At 37.3% G+C, this 17681-nt stretch overlaps 1 protein-coding gene across 1 annotated transcript; it reads right to left on the bottom strand.

The window, feature by feature from the left end:
- Positions 1-1175: 1175 nt before the first annotated feature.
- On the bottom strand, positions 1176-17329 carry CCDC152 (coiled-coil domain containing 152). Its single transcript, XM_086628933.1, has 8 exons — positions 17243-17329; positions 16205-16310; positions 6756-6824; positions 5631-5695; positions 4048-4150; positions 3237-3364; positions 2238-2324; positions 1176-1335 (listed from the first exon to the last, which is right to left on the bottom strand). Exons 1-8 carry the CDS (start codon positions 17327-17329, stop codon positions 1213-1215), a joined length of 768 nt encoding a protein of 255 aa, XP_086485059.1. The 3' UTR covers positions 1176-1212.
- Positions 17330-17681: the final 352 nt, after the last annotated feature.

Raw genomic sequence — 17681 nt, 5'->3', positions numbered from 1 at the left:
AATTATACTAAGACAGGTATGTAGAGTTAAAATCTTGCAAAGAACGAGACTTTGAGAGCAGTTCCCTTAGAATTACACAATACCTGTCAAATTCCATCAGTGAAAAGCATCATAAAGGAATTTAATTGACCCGTAGTTTGTTTTTCAGTTGCACTGGGAAGGTGTCTGCATTCTTGATTAATTTGTCTTTCTTGTTTATCTTCTAACATTCTGCTTGCATTTGTGAGGACAGGAGCATAAACTATGACCTAGGGGCTCCTGTTTGATGTTTTGCAATCAAGAACAGAAGATAACCAAAACAGATATTTTAATCATTTTTTGTTAAGAAGAGGGAATAGATTCAAAAGTTAGTGTTTGTTTCTTGGTTTTGTTTTTTTTTTTTTTGTTTTGTTTTTTTTTTGTTTTTTTTTGGGGTTTTTTTTTTGTTTTTTTTTTTCTAACTTGGGGATACAAATTATGTACAAGAAAAGCTTATTCTTAAGCAACGTGCCAAAATAACTTTTAATCTCAAATGTAAGATACAAGCAGTAGATGCATTATTTTAAAGTAACAGATTTATATGCTTAACTTTTGTGGCTTAGATATGGTATCAGGATTCACTAAGACATACTATTACAGCTTGTAAAATCCTACTAAATCAGTAAGAATGTGTCTGAAGTGAGAAGCAATGTTAACAACTCTTCATGCAGAATTGGTGTCAGTATCAAAAAGAGGGAGGGGCAGAAGAAATCCAGCCTTGGTTTACTGTTTATCTTTGTTTTAACAGTGCTGAATTTGATAAATCTGTATTGATTAGTAAGGGAATATACCACTTAAACTTGTATAACTTCTTTGTTTGTAGCTTAGCATTCCTAACCTTTGATTAACTGAGCTGAAGTAAAAATGTAGTTGTTTGAAGGATTCCTGGATGAAGAAGAGAATATTCAGGGAAGGAAAACTGCTTTGAAAGTGTACACCATAATTAATGATGGTTTAATAGGGAAATTATTACTCCTACGAAACCTGAAGCTTTTTATTGTGAATGCTGATTAGCAAGAAAGTAGCCCTGAATATACACAGAATGCATCCCTTTGGAATATTTGACAGGAGCGTTTTCAATAAAAAATACTCCGTATTTCCTCACCTCTTGTTTTTACTGTCAGGTGCGCAGTTTGAAATACATTGTTTCTGTTCCTCATTGTATGTGCTACTGAAATACTTCATATCATTTAGTCAAAACCTCCTCCGTTTCAAGTGCAGGTCTTGGCCTTTATTAAGACGTTGCTCTAAGTCTCTTATGGTGTTTCGGAGAATTTCAATTTCCTTGTTTTTCTCCTCCTGGAGATGCTGCAGCTTCTAATGTAAGCAAAGCCTTCAGTGTTAAACATCGCATTGAATTATGTAACACTACAATATGCTATTGCTAATGAGAAATATTCTAATAAGAATATTTTTCTATGTATTTTATATTGCAAAGATGACTCTCCCGGAATCCTATTTTTGTGACATCCTGAAGTCCCAAGCCTACAGATTTATATATAATTTATCATAGAATCATAGAAAGGTTAGGGTTGGAAGGGACCTCAAAGATCATCTAGTTCCAACGCCCCTGCCATAAGCAGGGAAACCCTCCACTACACCATGTTGCCCAAAGCCTCATCCAGCCTGGCCTTGAACACTTCCAGGGATGGGGCATCCACAACTTCTCTGGGCAACCTGTTCCAGTGCTTCACCACCCTCAGAGTGAAGAATTTCTTCCTTATATTTAATCTAAGTCTCCCCTCTTTCAGTTTAAATCAATTTCCCCTTGTATCCATATCCATATAAATATCCATATCCATATCCATTGCCCTTTATATAAATATGTGTAAAAATTATATATGAAATACATATAAAATTTATACCACAGTCATTTACATCACAATGTGATAATTTACATCACAGACATTTATGTCAGCTCTGTTTCAAGTTACCAGGCTAACAATCCTGTACTAAAACCACTTCACGTGTGGGCTTTTGCTATTGAACCCCAGCTATACCATCATCAGTGCAAAAAGACAGGAGAGTAGTTGTCCAGAGGGGAGAGGGATGTGGGAGAGACCAAGATGGACCGGAAGACATGAGGCTCCACCCCCGAAACTCCCCCAGCCCCAAAGTTTTGTTGCGGAAGAACACCGTAAAACCTCAGGGAAGTGCTGTTTCGCACAGGCTGTCACAGTATTTGGTATCTGCAGGCTACAGGCTATTAAAGCACGTACCCTTCGATAAATGCTTTGTGGCAAGACAGAAGCATCTGAAAATGATTTCGTGGTTTTATTCTGAACTCTTGCTAACTTGGCATTGAACTGAAAGAATCAGGAAAAGATAAAACATTAAGAACCAACAGGAAAAATGGTATGCTAAATAATACAACTATAATTTTCTTCTTTTTTTTTAAATTGGATTTTGTATCTGAAAATAGCAATAGCAAGCTTATTTAATCCTAGGACCAGGAAGCTACTTTAGCTTATTTAAAAAAGAATGCAATTACAAGTTATGTTTTGTTAAAAAATGTCTCAAAATATCACAAAAAGTAAAGAGTACAAATACGATAAACCGAATACATTTAGATGAACAAGATGACTACTAAAAGGAATTTTGAACACCATCTGCAGGAGGAGAAAATGCAGAAGATTCTAAAAACCTTTGAAACCATCACCCTTCCCTCACATTCCAAGGATAACTCAGCCTGAACTTTCACATGTTATTTCTTTTTTGATATGTGAAAGGTTTGAAGTATTTCCTCCATTCTTTCTGTAATGAGAGTGGCTTAAAACTTGAGTCATGAAATACATGTTGAATTGTGACTCAGATCTCCACAGGATTAGAAGTCTTTAAGCTATTGGAAGTTTATAAAAAATACATCTCCCTAGCATTCAGAAATTAAAAAGAATAAAAATAAGCAGAAAAAAAGGATTTTTTTTCCTTTATCTTGAAAACTAGCACAATTTTTAAAATAATTTAATTTAAAACAAGAACACAGCAAACTTGAACCTCCCTATACAGTATGTAGAACTCGATTCCTGAGGAGAAGCAACTCAGATACCATTATGGAAGGCAGCACATGCCACTGGTCTTTGTAAAGACAATAATTTTTTACGTTTCCCAGATTCCATCATACTACTTTGTTAAGTACTAATTAACATTTTTCACTACACAATCTCTTCTAAGTTTACCCAATGCTCAAGTGGTCTTTAACTCAGCTTCATAATGCATACCTCTATCTGCAGTTTAATTATTTCATTCTGCTTCTCTTCATTTTGAATTTTCAGTTGTCGAGTTAGCTCTAATATCTCCAGTTCTTTTTTCTCTCTTTGTTCTCTATACTCCACTTCTTGTACTTCAACTAGTAATGCAGTAACACCAAACAAAATGATTATAGGAACATATTTAGATGGAAAAATAACATAATCTCCCAAATATTAAAACTTTCTTGAACAGCAGGTCAATATTTCATAGGAAAACAATTTCATTCAAGCAAAAAACATACTTTACAACTATGTGAGAACCACACTGTCCCATCCCAGTAAGGTGGAGTCTTTTTAAGGAAGCATCACATTTTAAAAAGAATTTGTCTGGCTTTTTTCAGCTGAGTGGATGACCAAAGAAACCTACTCTTTAAGGCTATGCCAGTAATAGAAAAAATTTACACTGAAATCAGTTTTTTCTCATTACTGTATTATTTATTTGTGAAAATGATGTCCTACTCTCTTGAGCATAGCTGGAACACTTTTAACAGCAGTCTGGCTTATAGTTCAAAGCAATTTTCCAGTCAATACTTAACCTAGAATTTCATTCCTTCAGATTTTTAGGTCCAAGTTCCCAGTGTCTGTTCTACCTGTTCGGGAATTCCTGCTCATCCTGCACCGCTGTACTATTGCCTCACTGCCACAGTCTACTGTACACTTCTAGCTTTCATATGTTTCCACTAAGAAGTGGAACTTGTACTTGTCCTAGATGACATATAGCCTCTACAGGTTACAACATGTTTTACCCAGTGCTATACCATTCAGTCTTCAGACAACTTACATTTTTTTCTTATCTCGCAATTCAACTGTGTTATTTCTAGTTTGTGGTCTTCCTCTTTGTTTTTCATCTCTATCTTAAGTTTCTCAATCTGATCTTTATATTCCTGTGAATATAAAAAGCTTCATAATGATCTTGAGGTTTCTATGCTTTCAGCCTTCTACAGCACAATATTCTGTAAAAATGTACAGTACTCTGTAATTCAGAACTTGTTTTATCCTCAATCTAGTAAATTCAAAATGTCCGGTTACTTCTCAGACAATCTGGCTGAAGTCCACAGACGAAAAATGTAGCAGAATTCATTGTATTACAGCTACCAGTTAATATAGAATCAGAAATCGTAATTACTAGAACAGGCAAACGGAGAGGTAATACTCCTTTCCTCAACCCAGGATCTGCTACAATGCTGCAGTTAGTTACGTGACTACAGTTTTACTTTTGTAGATTTTTGACTGTAAAATTGAGTAACAAAAGTCATATTTAAAGTATGAATTTTGTTAATATTGCTTTTACCAAGGATTCCACAACTTCATACTGGCAGCAGTAGAAATATCAGTGATATCAGCAGTAGTGATGCTGGTGGCACTGATACTCAAGTGAAGAGTTTGAGTATGCCTATTGTAAGTTTGCTCCCATAACTACTCCAGAATTATCAAAGAATTGGCTGTAGCCGTCAATGTAGAGGTGCTTACTCCAAAGCTCTTCTCAGAACCTTCTGGCAAGGCAGGCAGCCGTTCACCAGATCAGTGCTCAGAGGCACTCACAAATTCACTAACTATTGGTGGTAATAGTATATATGGACACAGTCAAGTGTCTTCAGAACAACACTAGGAAGTTCCACCTTGTCCATGCATGTATATAATGGATAGAATCATAGTTTTCTCACATTTTTCTGAAGGCATTACTTATTTTATTCTCAAATTGTCAAGATAATAGCCCTACTGTTAACTCAGAGTTAGTATAAACACAAAGAAAATCAGCAGTGAGATTCCTAATCCTATATGGGTAAGAGATCTGCAGTCTTAGCACAGAGAACTAACACAACTTCTGACAAGCCCTGGTGGTGTTACCTCCTTTCCAAAAATGAGTGGCATTGATAAAGAGGAGAGAGATGGTAAATGGAATTTATTATGAGACACAGATAAAAAGTAGAGACCTATTATCTTTGCAGCACTTACTCCCAAAGAAACTATAGACAAAATTCAGACAGTTCCTACTTCTCTGGAAGTACAGCAGGTGTTGTGAATATCAAAACCTTGTTTTCACACAAAATATATTTTAAGGCAAGGAATTCTATTTTAGAATGTAAAGTTGAATTTAAAGCTAAATACAGCTACAAAAATAAGTGCATCTTAGACTGAGCCGGAGTTCTCAGCACTTAGTTCTGACCTCTTACTCCCTCTAACACATTCCCATATTGATACTGTCATAAGAACAACTCGTCTCTTTTTACACATGAAGAACATTAGGGAAAGTGCAACAATAATGGATTCAGTAGCAAACTCAAGAATATAAAGATATAAGAACAGCTACAATAGAGATGAAATATTATTCCTCTATCTAAAGCATGATCCTTTGTGACGTACCTGTTCACAAGCCTTTAATTTCTCTTCCAAGATGTCAATGGTACCCTTCAGTCTACCATTTTCATCTATGTAAATAAAAAACATTACACTAAAAAAAGCCCATTTTGACAGTATTATTAGCATGAAAGCAGAATAAAGAAATTACTTTCATTTTTTGACTTGCCTGAACTTTAAGAAACTTTTTTGTAGACATGATAATCATCATTTACAGAACTACGTAATCTCAATCTCAATTTTTTTAACAAGAAAATTAATAGTTTAATCATAATATTTGCCTGGTACTACTACTTTGAATTGTCTTCAGCCTCCTGATAACTGATGCATTCAAGAAAATCTAGATGCAAAGTTCTTTGGCTCAGAAAAAGATTATCATCAGGGCTTCAACAGTTTCGAATTGGAAGATGCAAACTGGAAAATTTTTAAGCACTTGTTTTCCAAAACCTAGAAACTAGTATCTCAAAAACAGAATTTAGAAAAAGCAGATAATGCTTTTTTGATTACTAAAAGTCACTTTGAGTATTAAAAGCAGCCATATACTTCCAATTGCTAGACGTTTATTAATATTTATGTGAATATACCTTGAACACACTATGAGTATAAAATTAACTACATGCTCCACAGCTGAACTGTGGTATAAAGATACAGCAAATATTTATATATTTTATTTAAAAATAGCAATGAGTAATTGTCGAGTATTTATGGATAAACAGCTAAGTTTTAATAACGTTACACTGAGGATTAAGACTCTTTGGTTTAACAAAGTGATAAAAACTATGCATAAATGCTTTAATAGGCTACAGTCCAGTGACAGCTGAATAACACTTTCCCACTTTTTGCCTGTGGTATGCTGAAATAAATTTAAAGCCCAACTATTATTATAAAAACCTCACTGAGGCAGAACTCCTTTTACATGTGAATTCTAAGTAGGATAATAGCAATAGATACTCATTTAGCACACAGACCACAAAACTCTGCACAAGATTGATTCGAGATAATTTTTTTCCCTTTCTATTTGGCTGCAACTGATTTCTCTCTCTGAAAAAAAGGTAAATATAAAACAAAAAGTTAAATGCCTGCTCATTCTAAATTACAGTACAGTATATATAAGAACATTTTTGCTTTTACCTTTCACATTACACTGGTTTTCAATGGTTTGTGTTAGACCCTTTATCACATTCTGTAGAGTAATACATTCTAAAAGAAATGAAAAATACAGTATTTTTGAATAATTCTTTCACAATTTTTACTTTATATTTGGTTTATAAACTTTTCTTAAATATTTTATTATCATCTTGATTACATACAAGTCTAAGTGTTCCTACTGACTATAGAAATAGCTCAGATTATTATTACATGGTTATGGCTTACTTTTAGCTTTTAGTTTGACAATAGATTAAAAACAATTTTATCGAGCAATATGAACAATTTCATAAAACTATTACATGTTTATTTCTAGCCAGACAACAAGGATGTTATGGTTTTCTGGGCAATAATGGAAGTTTTCCATATCAGCATTCCAACAGTTTGATGTAATTAATGAAACTGAGGCTTTCTTTCCTGACAGCATTTTTGCCAACATTCTTTCTAATAGGATGAACACCATCCACTCATTGCAGTTTCTCACCTCTTTTCTTAGCACATATTAACATTCATCTTGCAGCTTAAAATAAACTTGGACAGATTCAGAATATGCTACTATACCCTCATTATCTGATTTTAAACAAAATAAATATGTTTCTGTGCATGTACACATCTGCAGCTTGTTATCAGTTTACATACTTGTATTTCATAATTTTATTTTTTTAAATTTTATTTTTAATATTTCAACACCATGTGGACTGCCTGTAATGCAACATTCAGTTTTCTTTAAATGCTATTTTTATCCCTTATGCTCCTTATAACCTCATCAGTAAAGTTACAAAACATTCAAAGACTGGGAAGACTAGAGACACTAAAACTGAGGTTACCTACCCTTAAAACCTTTCTTTCTATTTTCAGAGTACCACTGCATTTCTTAAGTGGCTTTTAATTTCCACAACAGATCAAGTACTTTAAATAACAGTTAACTCTTTTCATAAGACCAAAGCTCTGTTGAAAACTGTAGATCATATAATTAAAAACTACATTACAAATAATAGAGTCAGGAATATGAATTAAGATCAGCTCGAAGATACAGTTTTCCACTCAATCTTTTTGACCTGTAGTCTATTTTTCCATCAAGTCCGCTTTTCATGCAGCCGAGTACGTTAGCCAGCTGTATTCTACCTCACATGCCTCCAAAAAAACAGTAGAGGGAGCGCGAACAGCACAGGAACATTGCCTGCCCTCAGCTCCTCTACTGGATCAAAAGGATTTGTGGAAAATTCCTATTCAAAGTCGGAAGCACTAGGTTAGCATGCCCATTTGTACCTACTAGTTCTACTACAAATTTTCTCGCATTTGAAAATGTATGGAAATAAACCCAAATGCTTGTAAGTCATGCAGGAATTGGAAAGACATCTGTGCACTTCAGTAAACAATGGACAGCAGCTAGCCTTACAACAAATCACAGCTATTTAAGTGCAAGCCACTCTTTTGTCCAGTCCCAAGAATATCTGCTTATCCTTCTTATCTTTAAAAGGCGTATCTTGGCAAATTCCTTATGTAATTACAGTTGCAACTGGAAAAAAATCACTGGGAACCCACACGAAAAAGCAAAATTTCGCTAAATGGTTGCAGCTTTGTGGATCACTGGCATAGCATCTGTTATGGATTCTGTGTGGTTCTTTTCCTGTAAAGAATACTCCCTACATGCAAAAAGACTAAACAGCCTAAGTGCTCTTTTTCCATGTTTAATATCTATAATTTATTGCACATTCTTCCACCCACATTTATAATTGCAGCTATTGGCTTTTTTTAATGAGGCAATTACATCAATCACTTTTTACTTTAACACCTTTGAAACACTAAGTCAACAAATACGCAGTCCTGAAGATGCTAAATAGAGCCACCTCAAGTGTTCCATGGACAACAATGTGACTGCTTTATTTTTAAAAACTACAGTAGATTTTAGTTCAGAATTGTAGCCTGCACCACTAGAGCCCATTTAGTCAGCAACGAAAAGGTTTAGGAGCAGGAAACAAGAATGCCAGACTTGTATCTGTCTTCAGTGGATCTGCAATGATTTACACTGAACAAAAACTGTCGTCCTGAATCTCACCTTTGTTTAGCAAAGAATGTGTCAGGACAAAACAAAGCTCATTTATGACCTTTCAGAACATGTACACACCTTGCTCAGTTGCTCATCTTTTCCCATCTTATCTCTGGTTCAAGTGTTTCACTCTACTCTCTCTAGTTTTAGAAGTTTTCTTTCTTCTTTTGCATTTCCTTTAGAATTCCCATTCTTCTTTTACCCTGAACAGTTCTAGAGAGAGACTTCTGGCCACCAAGGATATCAAGGAGCCCTCCGGTTCTCACTTATACTTGTTGTAGATTTCCTGGGGTGCAAAATACTATTGCTATTTTTGTTTCTCATACTAACAAGGGGTTCTTCAGCCAGGATAAAATTCCACTTCCTCCACTCTACCACCACTAGTAGCCACAAAACCTTCAGGGTAGGTGGAACAACAGCCTTTCCTTCCTCAGTGCTCTTTTTCTTTGATCATCTGCTGTAAGCAGCATGTTTATTTGGAATCACTTGTGAACCATTCAGCAGCATGTGGTCTCTCATGTTTTTTCCTTAGCTGTTCTGTGAATTGTTTTGTGGTCTACTAATAAGCCTTACATTCTAAGGCTGAGTTGTTTACCTATCCTGTAAATCCATTTGCTTTTGTGTTAAATTTGTAACAGGATGCTCTTCCACTTGAGAATGTACATACATTAGGGCTGTGTGTTGCCGCTGTTCATTAAGAAATTGATGTAGTAGTCCCAGCCCAGCAATTTCAGTTGCCTTTGGACCAACTCTTCAAACGACACTTCCAGGAAATGTGGCTAAGCTGGGTTCTAGGAAACAGCTTGGGACATAACGCTAGGACAAATCTTTTTCCAAGCCACAGTTGGCAATATCACTATATAAAAGCCATTCTCACAACTAGAATCTGTTAGGACAACTGTTGCCAGAGTAATAATGGAAGTATCAATGCTACCTTTGGTCTCTTTCATCTTCTCCATCTCCAGTTGTGCACAGGATCCCTCTGTAACTCCAACAGTAATAAAGATTGGTTTTTCAATCCCACAGTGCTTTGACTTTCAAAAAGGTTTTACATAGAATCGAACTATCAGACATAACTCTTAGTGCTCTGCATCTGAATACATAATATGCTATTACCTCTTTTGAAGGGTCAGTGTTGCAAGTGAATTTGATAAAGGGGCACAGACCATTTCTAACCATTTCGAAAAGAAAAAGTAAAGTGGTTTAGAAACATTATATACTTACTATAATTTATAATCACTACACTAGCTGTATTGTCCTTTTGAAACACTTTAAACGTTACAGTCACTGCTGAACTCCAGTAACAAGGTAACTGTTTACCTTAAGGCTCCTCTGACAGCATCTTCTGCAAGTTGCTGCCCAAGATGTTTTGTAACACCCAGCTTTCTGATCACCATTAATGAATACAGTTCAAAAATATAAACTTGTAAGTACTTCATGCCATGATACCTGAAGTGTTTACCTTACTGGTAAGCACGTTAACCCAACACAACAGCCATGACAACTGTCTTAATTTCTAAATACATTCTATCCCTTTGGCATCTCTTATCAAGTAGCTTTCAGAACCACCTCTTGGATATGACACGTTGTTCCACATTCTTGCTTTTCACTTTTTTCGTTACTGCTACTAACATCTCCACAGTCTCTCTTACTCATTGACCAGAATCCTTGCCTTCCAACAATTGTGCTTCCTAACTATATCCATACTAATTTGCACAACTACTATGATCTCAATATTGTTGAGATTTGTTTTTTCTTGACTAACCCTGCTGCTAAAACTAGTTCATATTTCATGCTGATTGCTCTGGTATTTTTACTTGGACTTCTGCCATCCACATTTTTTTTTCCATCATGTGTTTCAAACCAGCTCCAGAGGTCATTCTCTTCAGTTATATCAGCATAACTATCTCCTCAAATCATGTCGCTCTTATCTCATCTGAGTGAGGCACTATTATTTACAAAGCTCAAATCTCTCTTCTGACTTTCAGGCTGTTCTACTTCCACAGTCCTTGTTGCAATCATCCCAGGTGCTCTGGTTTCCTGAGTAGTCTCTTTCAGTTTCTTTGCTATCTTTTATCCCATAGGTTTTATGGTGAGAATAATTTCTTTTTTTTTTGTCCACCTTTCCATTCCTCCTTTTTAGATCTATTTTGTAAAAACCCCCTCCTCTCTGTTTTTGTCAATAATTGAGCCTCTTGACCTGTTTCTAAATGACTGTCCTGCATTGTCTTTTGTGCTTAATAGAGAAACAAACAGCTCTAAAGAGTCAGACTAAAGTTCCATCCAGTTCACTATGCTCCTTCACAACACCCAGTAGAAGATACTTCAGGAAAGAGGGAAAAAAGCTGGATAAACTCTACCTTTAATATATCCTCTCAGCTTCCAAAACACAAAAATAAGGGAGATCTGAGTGAGAGGTACTGTCTTTGTGTTTAACAAATTCGTTAAGTTTTGTCACATGAATTTTTCTAATCCTTTTGAACTAATCTATACTTCTGTTATCCACAAGCTCTGTGGAATTGATTTAACAACTTTATTTTGTCATGTATGAAAAAGTTTCTCCTTTTGTTTGCTTTCAATCAATCAAGAAGTTTGATTTCCATCTACTTCTCTTATTACATTAAACAGTGAACATTCATTCCCTAGTCACCTTCTCTATGCCGTTCATTATTTCACAGCTATGAGTCATATCAGCACTGTTCTTTCTCTTTAGGCTGAAAAGTTTCCGGTCAACTTAAGCCTTTCTTCAGATGTTCCAAAATTGTGACCAAACCTGGGAAGGCCCCAAGTGCATTCTCCCCCACCCACCTTCTGGGTGTTTGGCTGGGTTCAAGGCCAGCTTAGAAAGAGTACAGCTGGTGACTTTGGAAAAACATTGTTTGAAGAAAGCTGGAAGAAGACTCAGAAATGGCTGCCCCTCCTTCCCTTGGGAGCTGCTTTTAAGCTGAGGCTTTTGCCTTTTGCCTACCTTGAGCTACGCTGCAGCTGTGTTGCAGCCACGTACCATGTAGACCTAGACCCTGGTCATTCCTAGGAGGTGAATTCCTGGCTTGATTTCAGACCTGCCTCATCACTATGGACCTGCTAGTGATCACTAGACCATGTCTGGCTCTTGCTACCATTTCTGAACCTGATTCTGACTCAGTCTCCTGTCTTGGCCTTGGCCTTGTTCCATCACTATGTACTTGTTTGGCACTATGGACTTTTGGCTGACTCTGACAGCCCTCACTGGGACAGCCCTGCATGGGTACAGTGGGAGTGAGTCTCAGCTAGTGAAGCCCCTATCTCTGTGGGCCTTGTTACATAACCAATTCCCAATTCCCTGTCCCGTGCTCCTCTCTAAGAATACCGAACCTTGCCACCTTCCCTGTTATCTTTTCTAGTTCTGGTATGTCTGGTTTGAATCATGGCGACCAGAACATTACACAAAAATCACAAGCTTCACAGGGACATCTGCGTGTATCAAGAATAGTGTGCGTGTATCAAGAATAGTGTGACCAGCAGGAGCAGGGAAGTGATCCTGCCCCTGTACTCGGCACTGGTGAGGCCGCACCTGGAATATTGTGTCCAGTTTTGGGCCCCTCGCTTTAAGAGAGATATTGAGCTCCTGGAGCGGGTCCAAAGAAGGGCGACTAAACTGGTCAAGGGTCTGGAAAATAAAACTTATGAGGAGCGGCTGAGGGAGTTGGGGCTGTTTAGCCTGGAGAAGAGGAGGCTGAGGGGAGACCTGATTACGGCCTATAAATACTTGAGAAAAGATGGTGGGGAGGTGGGGGAAGGGCTCTTTACATTAGTGATGGGTGATAGAACAAGAGGAAATGGGCATAAGCTTAGTCAGGGGAGATTCAGGTTGGATGTTAGGAAGTATTTCTTCTCTGAAAGGGTTGTCAGCCACTGGAATAAGCTGCCCAGGGAGGTGGTTGAGTCCCCATCCCTGGATGTGTTTAAGAATAGGGTGGATGAGCTACTTGAGGATATGGTTTAATGGGGATTAGGGATGGTTGGACTCGATGATCTCTAAGGTCTTTTCCAACCTAGAAATCTATGAATCTATGAATCTATGAATCTATGACATGATGTTTGTTTCTCTTTCTTCCATAATCATGCCTATCACTGTTTGCTTCTTTGACCACTGGTATTTTCAGAGAACTGTCCAGATGGACACCAAGATCTCTTTCCTGAGAAGTAGCCAACTAGGGCCAACCATTGTTTACACAAAATGCCTCCCACATGCACTGCTACTTGTTTTCATCTCCCCTTTTTATCACTTGATCATTCTGTATCATGAGATTGGCTGAGGGGAGACCTGATTACAGCCTACAAATACTTGAGAAGGGATGGTGGGGAGGTAGCGGAAGGGCTCTTTACATTAGTGTTGGGTGATAGAACAAGAGGAAATGGGTATAAGCTTAGTCAGGGCAGACACAGGTTGGATGTTAGGAAGTATTTCTTCTCTGAAATGGTTGTCAGCCACTGGAATAGGCTGCCCAGGGAGGTGGTTGAGTCCCCATCCCTGGATGTGTTTAAGAATAGGGTGGATGATCTACTTAGCGATATGGTTTAATGGGGATTAGGGACGGTTGGACTCGATGATCTCTAAGGTCTTTTCCAACCTAGAAATCTAAGAAATCTATGAAATTCTTGGTATAACTGAATAGAATAGCATCATTAGCAAACTTCACTCACTTACTCAATAGCTTTTCCAATTTCTTATTTAAGTCCCAGCAAAGATCTAAGTGAAACCAACTGGCAATCCTACTCCAGCGTGCAACTAAGTTTATTCCTACCCTGCTTCCTAACTTTTAGCAAGCTGACTTGTCAGAGACCAAGGTTCTGCAAAAACATGCACGCTTCAGCAACTCTACAAACTACAGAAGAATAAGAAATCAGAAATCCATGCTAAGTACTAGACACTATTCCTCTTTTCAAAAACCCATCTGAAAAGATATATTTCTAGTATAAAAGAAAAACTCAATTTAATAGTTTTCACTTTAATTCCTCCTTTATTTGGCAACTTTTTTTTATGATGTAGAAGCTTATAACTTCCCCATAGCAAATGTCGTTTCATTATTTAGCTTCCATTGAACAGTTTGAATCCTCTTAATATTAACTATTATTATCGTTCATAACTATTTAGCACCATAATGACATCTGCTATGCAAAATAAAAGAAATACAACCAAAACTGATCACATTAAAGCTGACAGTAACGCAAGTACAGCCTATAGAATAAACCTACAACAATGGCATCAGCTTAACTGAACTCAACCTTGAAGGATTATATGCTATTCCTTACATTTTATAACCAAATAGTGACATTACAAACACAAAATGGGCTGTCACGTTGTCTAATCTGACCTCTTCAGATATTAAATCTCACACAGATAAAAAGTATAATCACTTTGGAAAGCTTTTCAGTTCTTTGAAGTTAAACAAATGTGTAGGCAGAACAAGAAACTGAGATTCTACCAATAGCCAAGGTCCTTACAGATTAACTGAAGTGAGCAAAATTCAAAGAGGAATAATAAAACTCAGGTCGTTGGTGACATGGACAGTGCAATTGAGTGCCCCCTCAGCAAGTTTTATGACGACATCAAGCTGCGTGGTGTTGTGGACACGCTGGAGGGAAGGGATGCCATCCAGAGGGACCTTGACAGGCTGGAGAGGTGGGCCTGTGAGAACCTTATGAAGTTCAACAAGGCTGAGTGTGAGGTCCTGCACATGGGTCAGGGCAATCCCAAGCACAAGTACAGGCTGGGCGGAGAATGGATTGTGAGCAGCCCTGAGGAGAAGGACTTGGGCGTCTTAGTTGATGAGAAGCTCAATAATGAGTTGGCAATGTGCGCTTGCAGCCCAGAAAGCCAACTGTTTCCTGAAGCGTGGCCAGCAGGTCGAGGGAGGTGATTCTGCTCCTCTACTCTGCTCTTGTGAGACCCCACCTGCAGTGCTGTGTTCTGCTCTGGAGTCCCCAACACAAGAGGGACAGGGAGCTGTTGGAGCGAGTCCAGAGGAGGACAACAAAGATGATTGAAGGCTGGAGCATCTCTGCTAGGAAGACAGGCTGACACCTTCTAGCAGACTTCCGGTACCTAAAGGGGGCCTACAGGAAACCTGGAGAGGGACTTTTTACAAGGGCATGTAGTGATAGGACAAGGGGCAATGGATTTAAACTGAAAGAGGGTAGTTTTAGATTAGAGATAAAGAAGAACTTCTTCACTCTGAGGGTGGTGAGGCACTGGAACAGGTTGGCCAGAGAAGCTGTGGATGCCCCATCCCTGGAAGTGTTCAAGGCCAGGTGGATGAGGCTTTGAGCAACCTGATCTGGTGGAGGGTGTCCCTGCCAGTGCCAGCAGGGTTGGAATGAGATGATTTTTAAGGTTCTTTCCAACCCAAACCATTCTACAATTCTATGATTCAATATTCAGTATATTCCAGTCAACACAGTATAGGGAAAATATAGTCCAAACTCCAAACTGGGCTATCAGTTTCTCCCTAAACTAACCAAATCACACAAGCAACTAAGAAATAGAATTGTTTATGTTATTTCAGAGCACCAGCTCCCCCAGTCTGACATGCCATCTCCAATTACAGGCAAGCTTTGATATTTCAGAAGGCAGCAAAACATGCATTCAGGAATGCATCTGGCTCATTTCTCATTGGGCAAAATGTTTCTGGTGACCAGGTGAAACATTTGTCATTCTGATACCAATGGTACAGCTCAGCTGGCGCACGATAGTGTCAGTGCTGACCTTACTATTCCTGAATGTTGACCCTGTCATTCTACACAGACATCCGAGCTGCTTTTGGATTAACGTAAGTCACAGGCTAGCACTTTAAGTAAAACTACTGATGTTGGCCGCTTACAAACGCTGGCTTTGTAAACTGTGGCAGTTCACTAGAAGCTGAAGAGGGCTGTATGGATGGGAAAGGTAAACATCTGGGCATGATAACATCATCAGGTGTACCAAACTCATCCGATCTTCTCTCTCTTTCCCAAAACATTGTCTCCTTGGAAAAGGAGGTAATACAATCAAAAGAAAAAAGATGAAGAGGAAAAGGAAAGAAAACTCAAAAGGAAAGTTTTTATTTTGTAGGTACTGCATGCACTCAAAAATCTCTTAAAGTGGATGGACATTAACACCAACTGGAAAACAGTTACTTGAATGCAGTTCTTGAGATGCATTTGTGGATTAAATTTATCTGGTTTATGCAAATGAGATGGATGCCATTACATGACCCACGACTAAGGATTACTTTTTTTCACACAGTATCTTAGATCCTTTCTGTTATATTTTCATATTTTAAATAACTGAAAATAATGGAAATATTTCTCAGAACTTCCTGAATATATGTAAAAATTATACCGTTTTTGAAAAATAACTTACCTTCTTTTACTGATTCCTCTTTTGATTGGCTTAATGTTAATAACCTGTTAGACTTTTCCAGCTGCAGAACCAGCAGGTTATTTGCTTCACTAATTTCTGCTATTTTCTAGAACATTGGAAAAAGACTAAAGTTACATTAATGTATCTTTTGATTTGAGTTTTAAATTAATATAAAATTTAACATTTTCACAATCCTGCAGTCACAAACCTGTATTATTTGCCATTCTACAGAGAAGAACAATGCTAGACTTGAGAGCCTGTGCTATTGCGAGTTTACTCTGCAGAACTAAGAATGCTGACTTACATCACTAGTTATACACTGGTTTCTTCTCAATTCTGTTGTCCACAGTCTGGATCAAGCCTCAGCAAGGTTCTTTCTACTGCTTTGCACATGAGGCTGTCAACGCTCTCACTGAGCACCAACATGAGTAATGGGTGTGAACAGGAATTGGTATAATATGTTTTTTTCCATGAGAAATGCTGAATTTATTCTGGTACCCTTTTTATATTACCTCTAGTATGGTTTTGCTGATCAGGACATCACCAGACAGCTGGCCAAGATGAGTCTAACAAGAAATACAGTACCAATTTTCCTCAGTGGATTAATCTCTTAAGAACTGACATACACATAAAATAGAGAGAAGTCAATGCATATGGAACATGGGAGCAGAGGCTCCTGATACGAAAATGAGATTTTTCTAGAACAAGGAACAATTTCTGAAAGGATAGTCCAGAAAAGCTGTGTAATACTGCTATCTCCAGTAGCAGCTTCTGATACAAAGAGACACTTCCATGCTTTTCCTAATAAGCCAAAACTGTCCTCCGCACCATTAAAATTCTCAGACTCCATGGAAGTCACTCATATCACTCTGAGACACAGTCGATACAAACACTTTTCAAACAAAGTTGGTATCACAAAGCGTATTAATAAGAATAAGCGGATACCACTTAGGAGAAATTGTCATTTGAAAAGCTTACTAAAATGCCACAAAATACTCATAGATAGCAGTTTCTATATTTTTTACTTTCTTCACGTACCTTTTCTATTTCTGAGAAGTTATCTAAAAGTTTATCAAGGTTTATCACACTGATTTTCTTCATAGTTTCTTCACGGCTGTGATTCATTTATTTCTGAACTGTATAATCCAGTGGTCACCATATATATAAAAAAATACATCTATGAATTCATATATTTCGCATTCATACCATTCCACGTGCACAAACGTAAGCAGAAGAAAGAACAACTTTAAAAAATCAAAACTGTTAAATTTAAATAATTTAACTAATTTAATTAAAATGTTTCTAAATTAACACTGTTAATTAAATTTTATTAATTTAATTACAACCTAAGATCTTCCATTTCTATGAAACACAATTAATGTCAGAAAGCTCAAGTAAAACCTTTCAAACTGTTAGATGATATAGTTGATTTCGGAATTTTTTGCTGCAATTAAAAAATAAATCTGAATCCACTTCT

This window comes from Tauraco erythrolophus, chromosome Z (assembly GCF_009769465.1).
Source record: "Tauraco erythrolophus isolate bTauEry1 chromosome Z, bTauEry1.pri, whole genome shotgun sequence".
Lineage (NCBI taxonomy): Eukaryota > Metazoa > Chordata > Aves > Musophagiformes > Musophagidae > Tauraco > Tauraco erythrolophus.
Note: the sequence above shows the minus strand (reverse complement) of the source record. Positions and strands in the feature narration are given on the sequence as shown.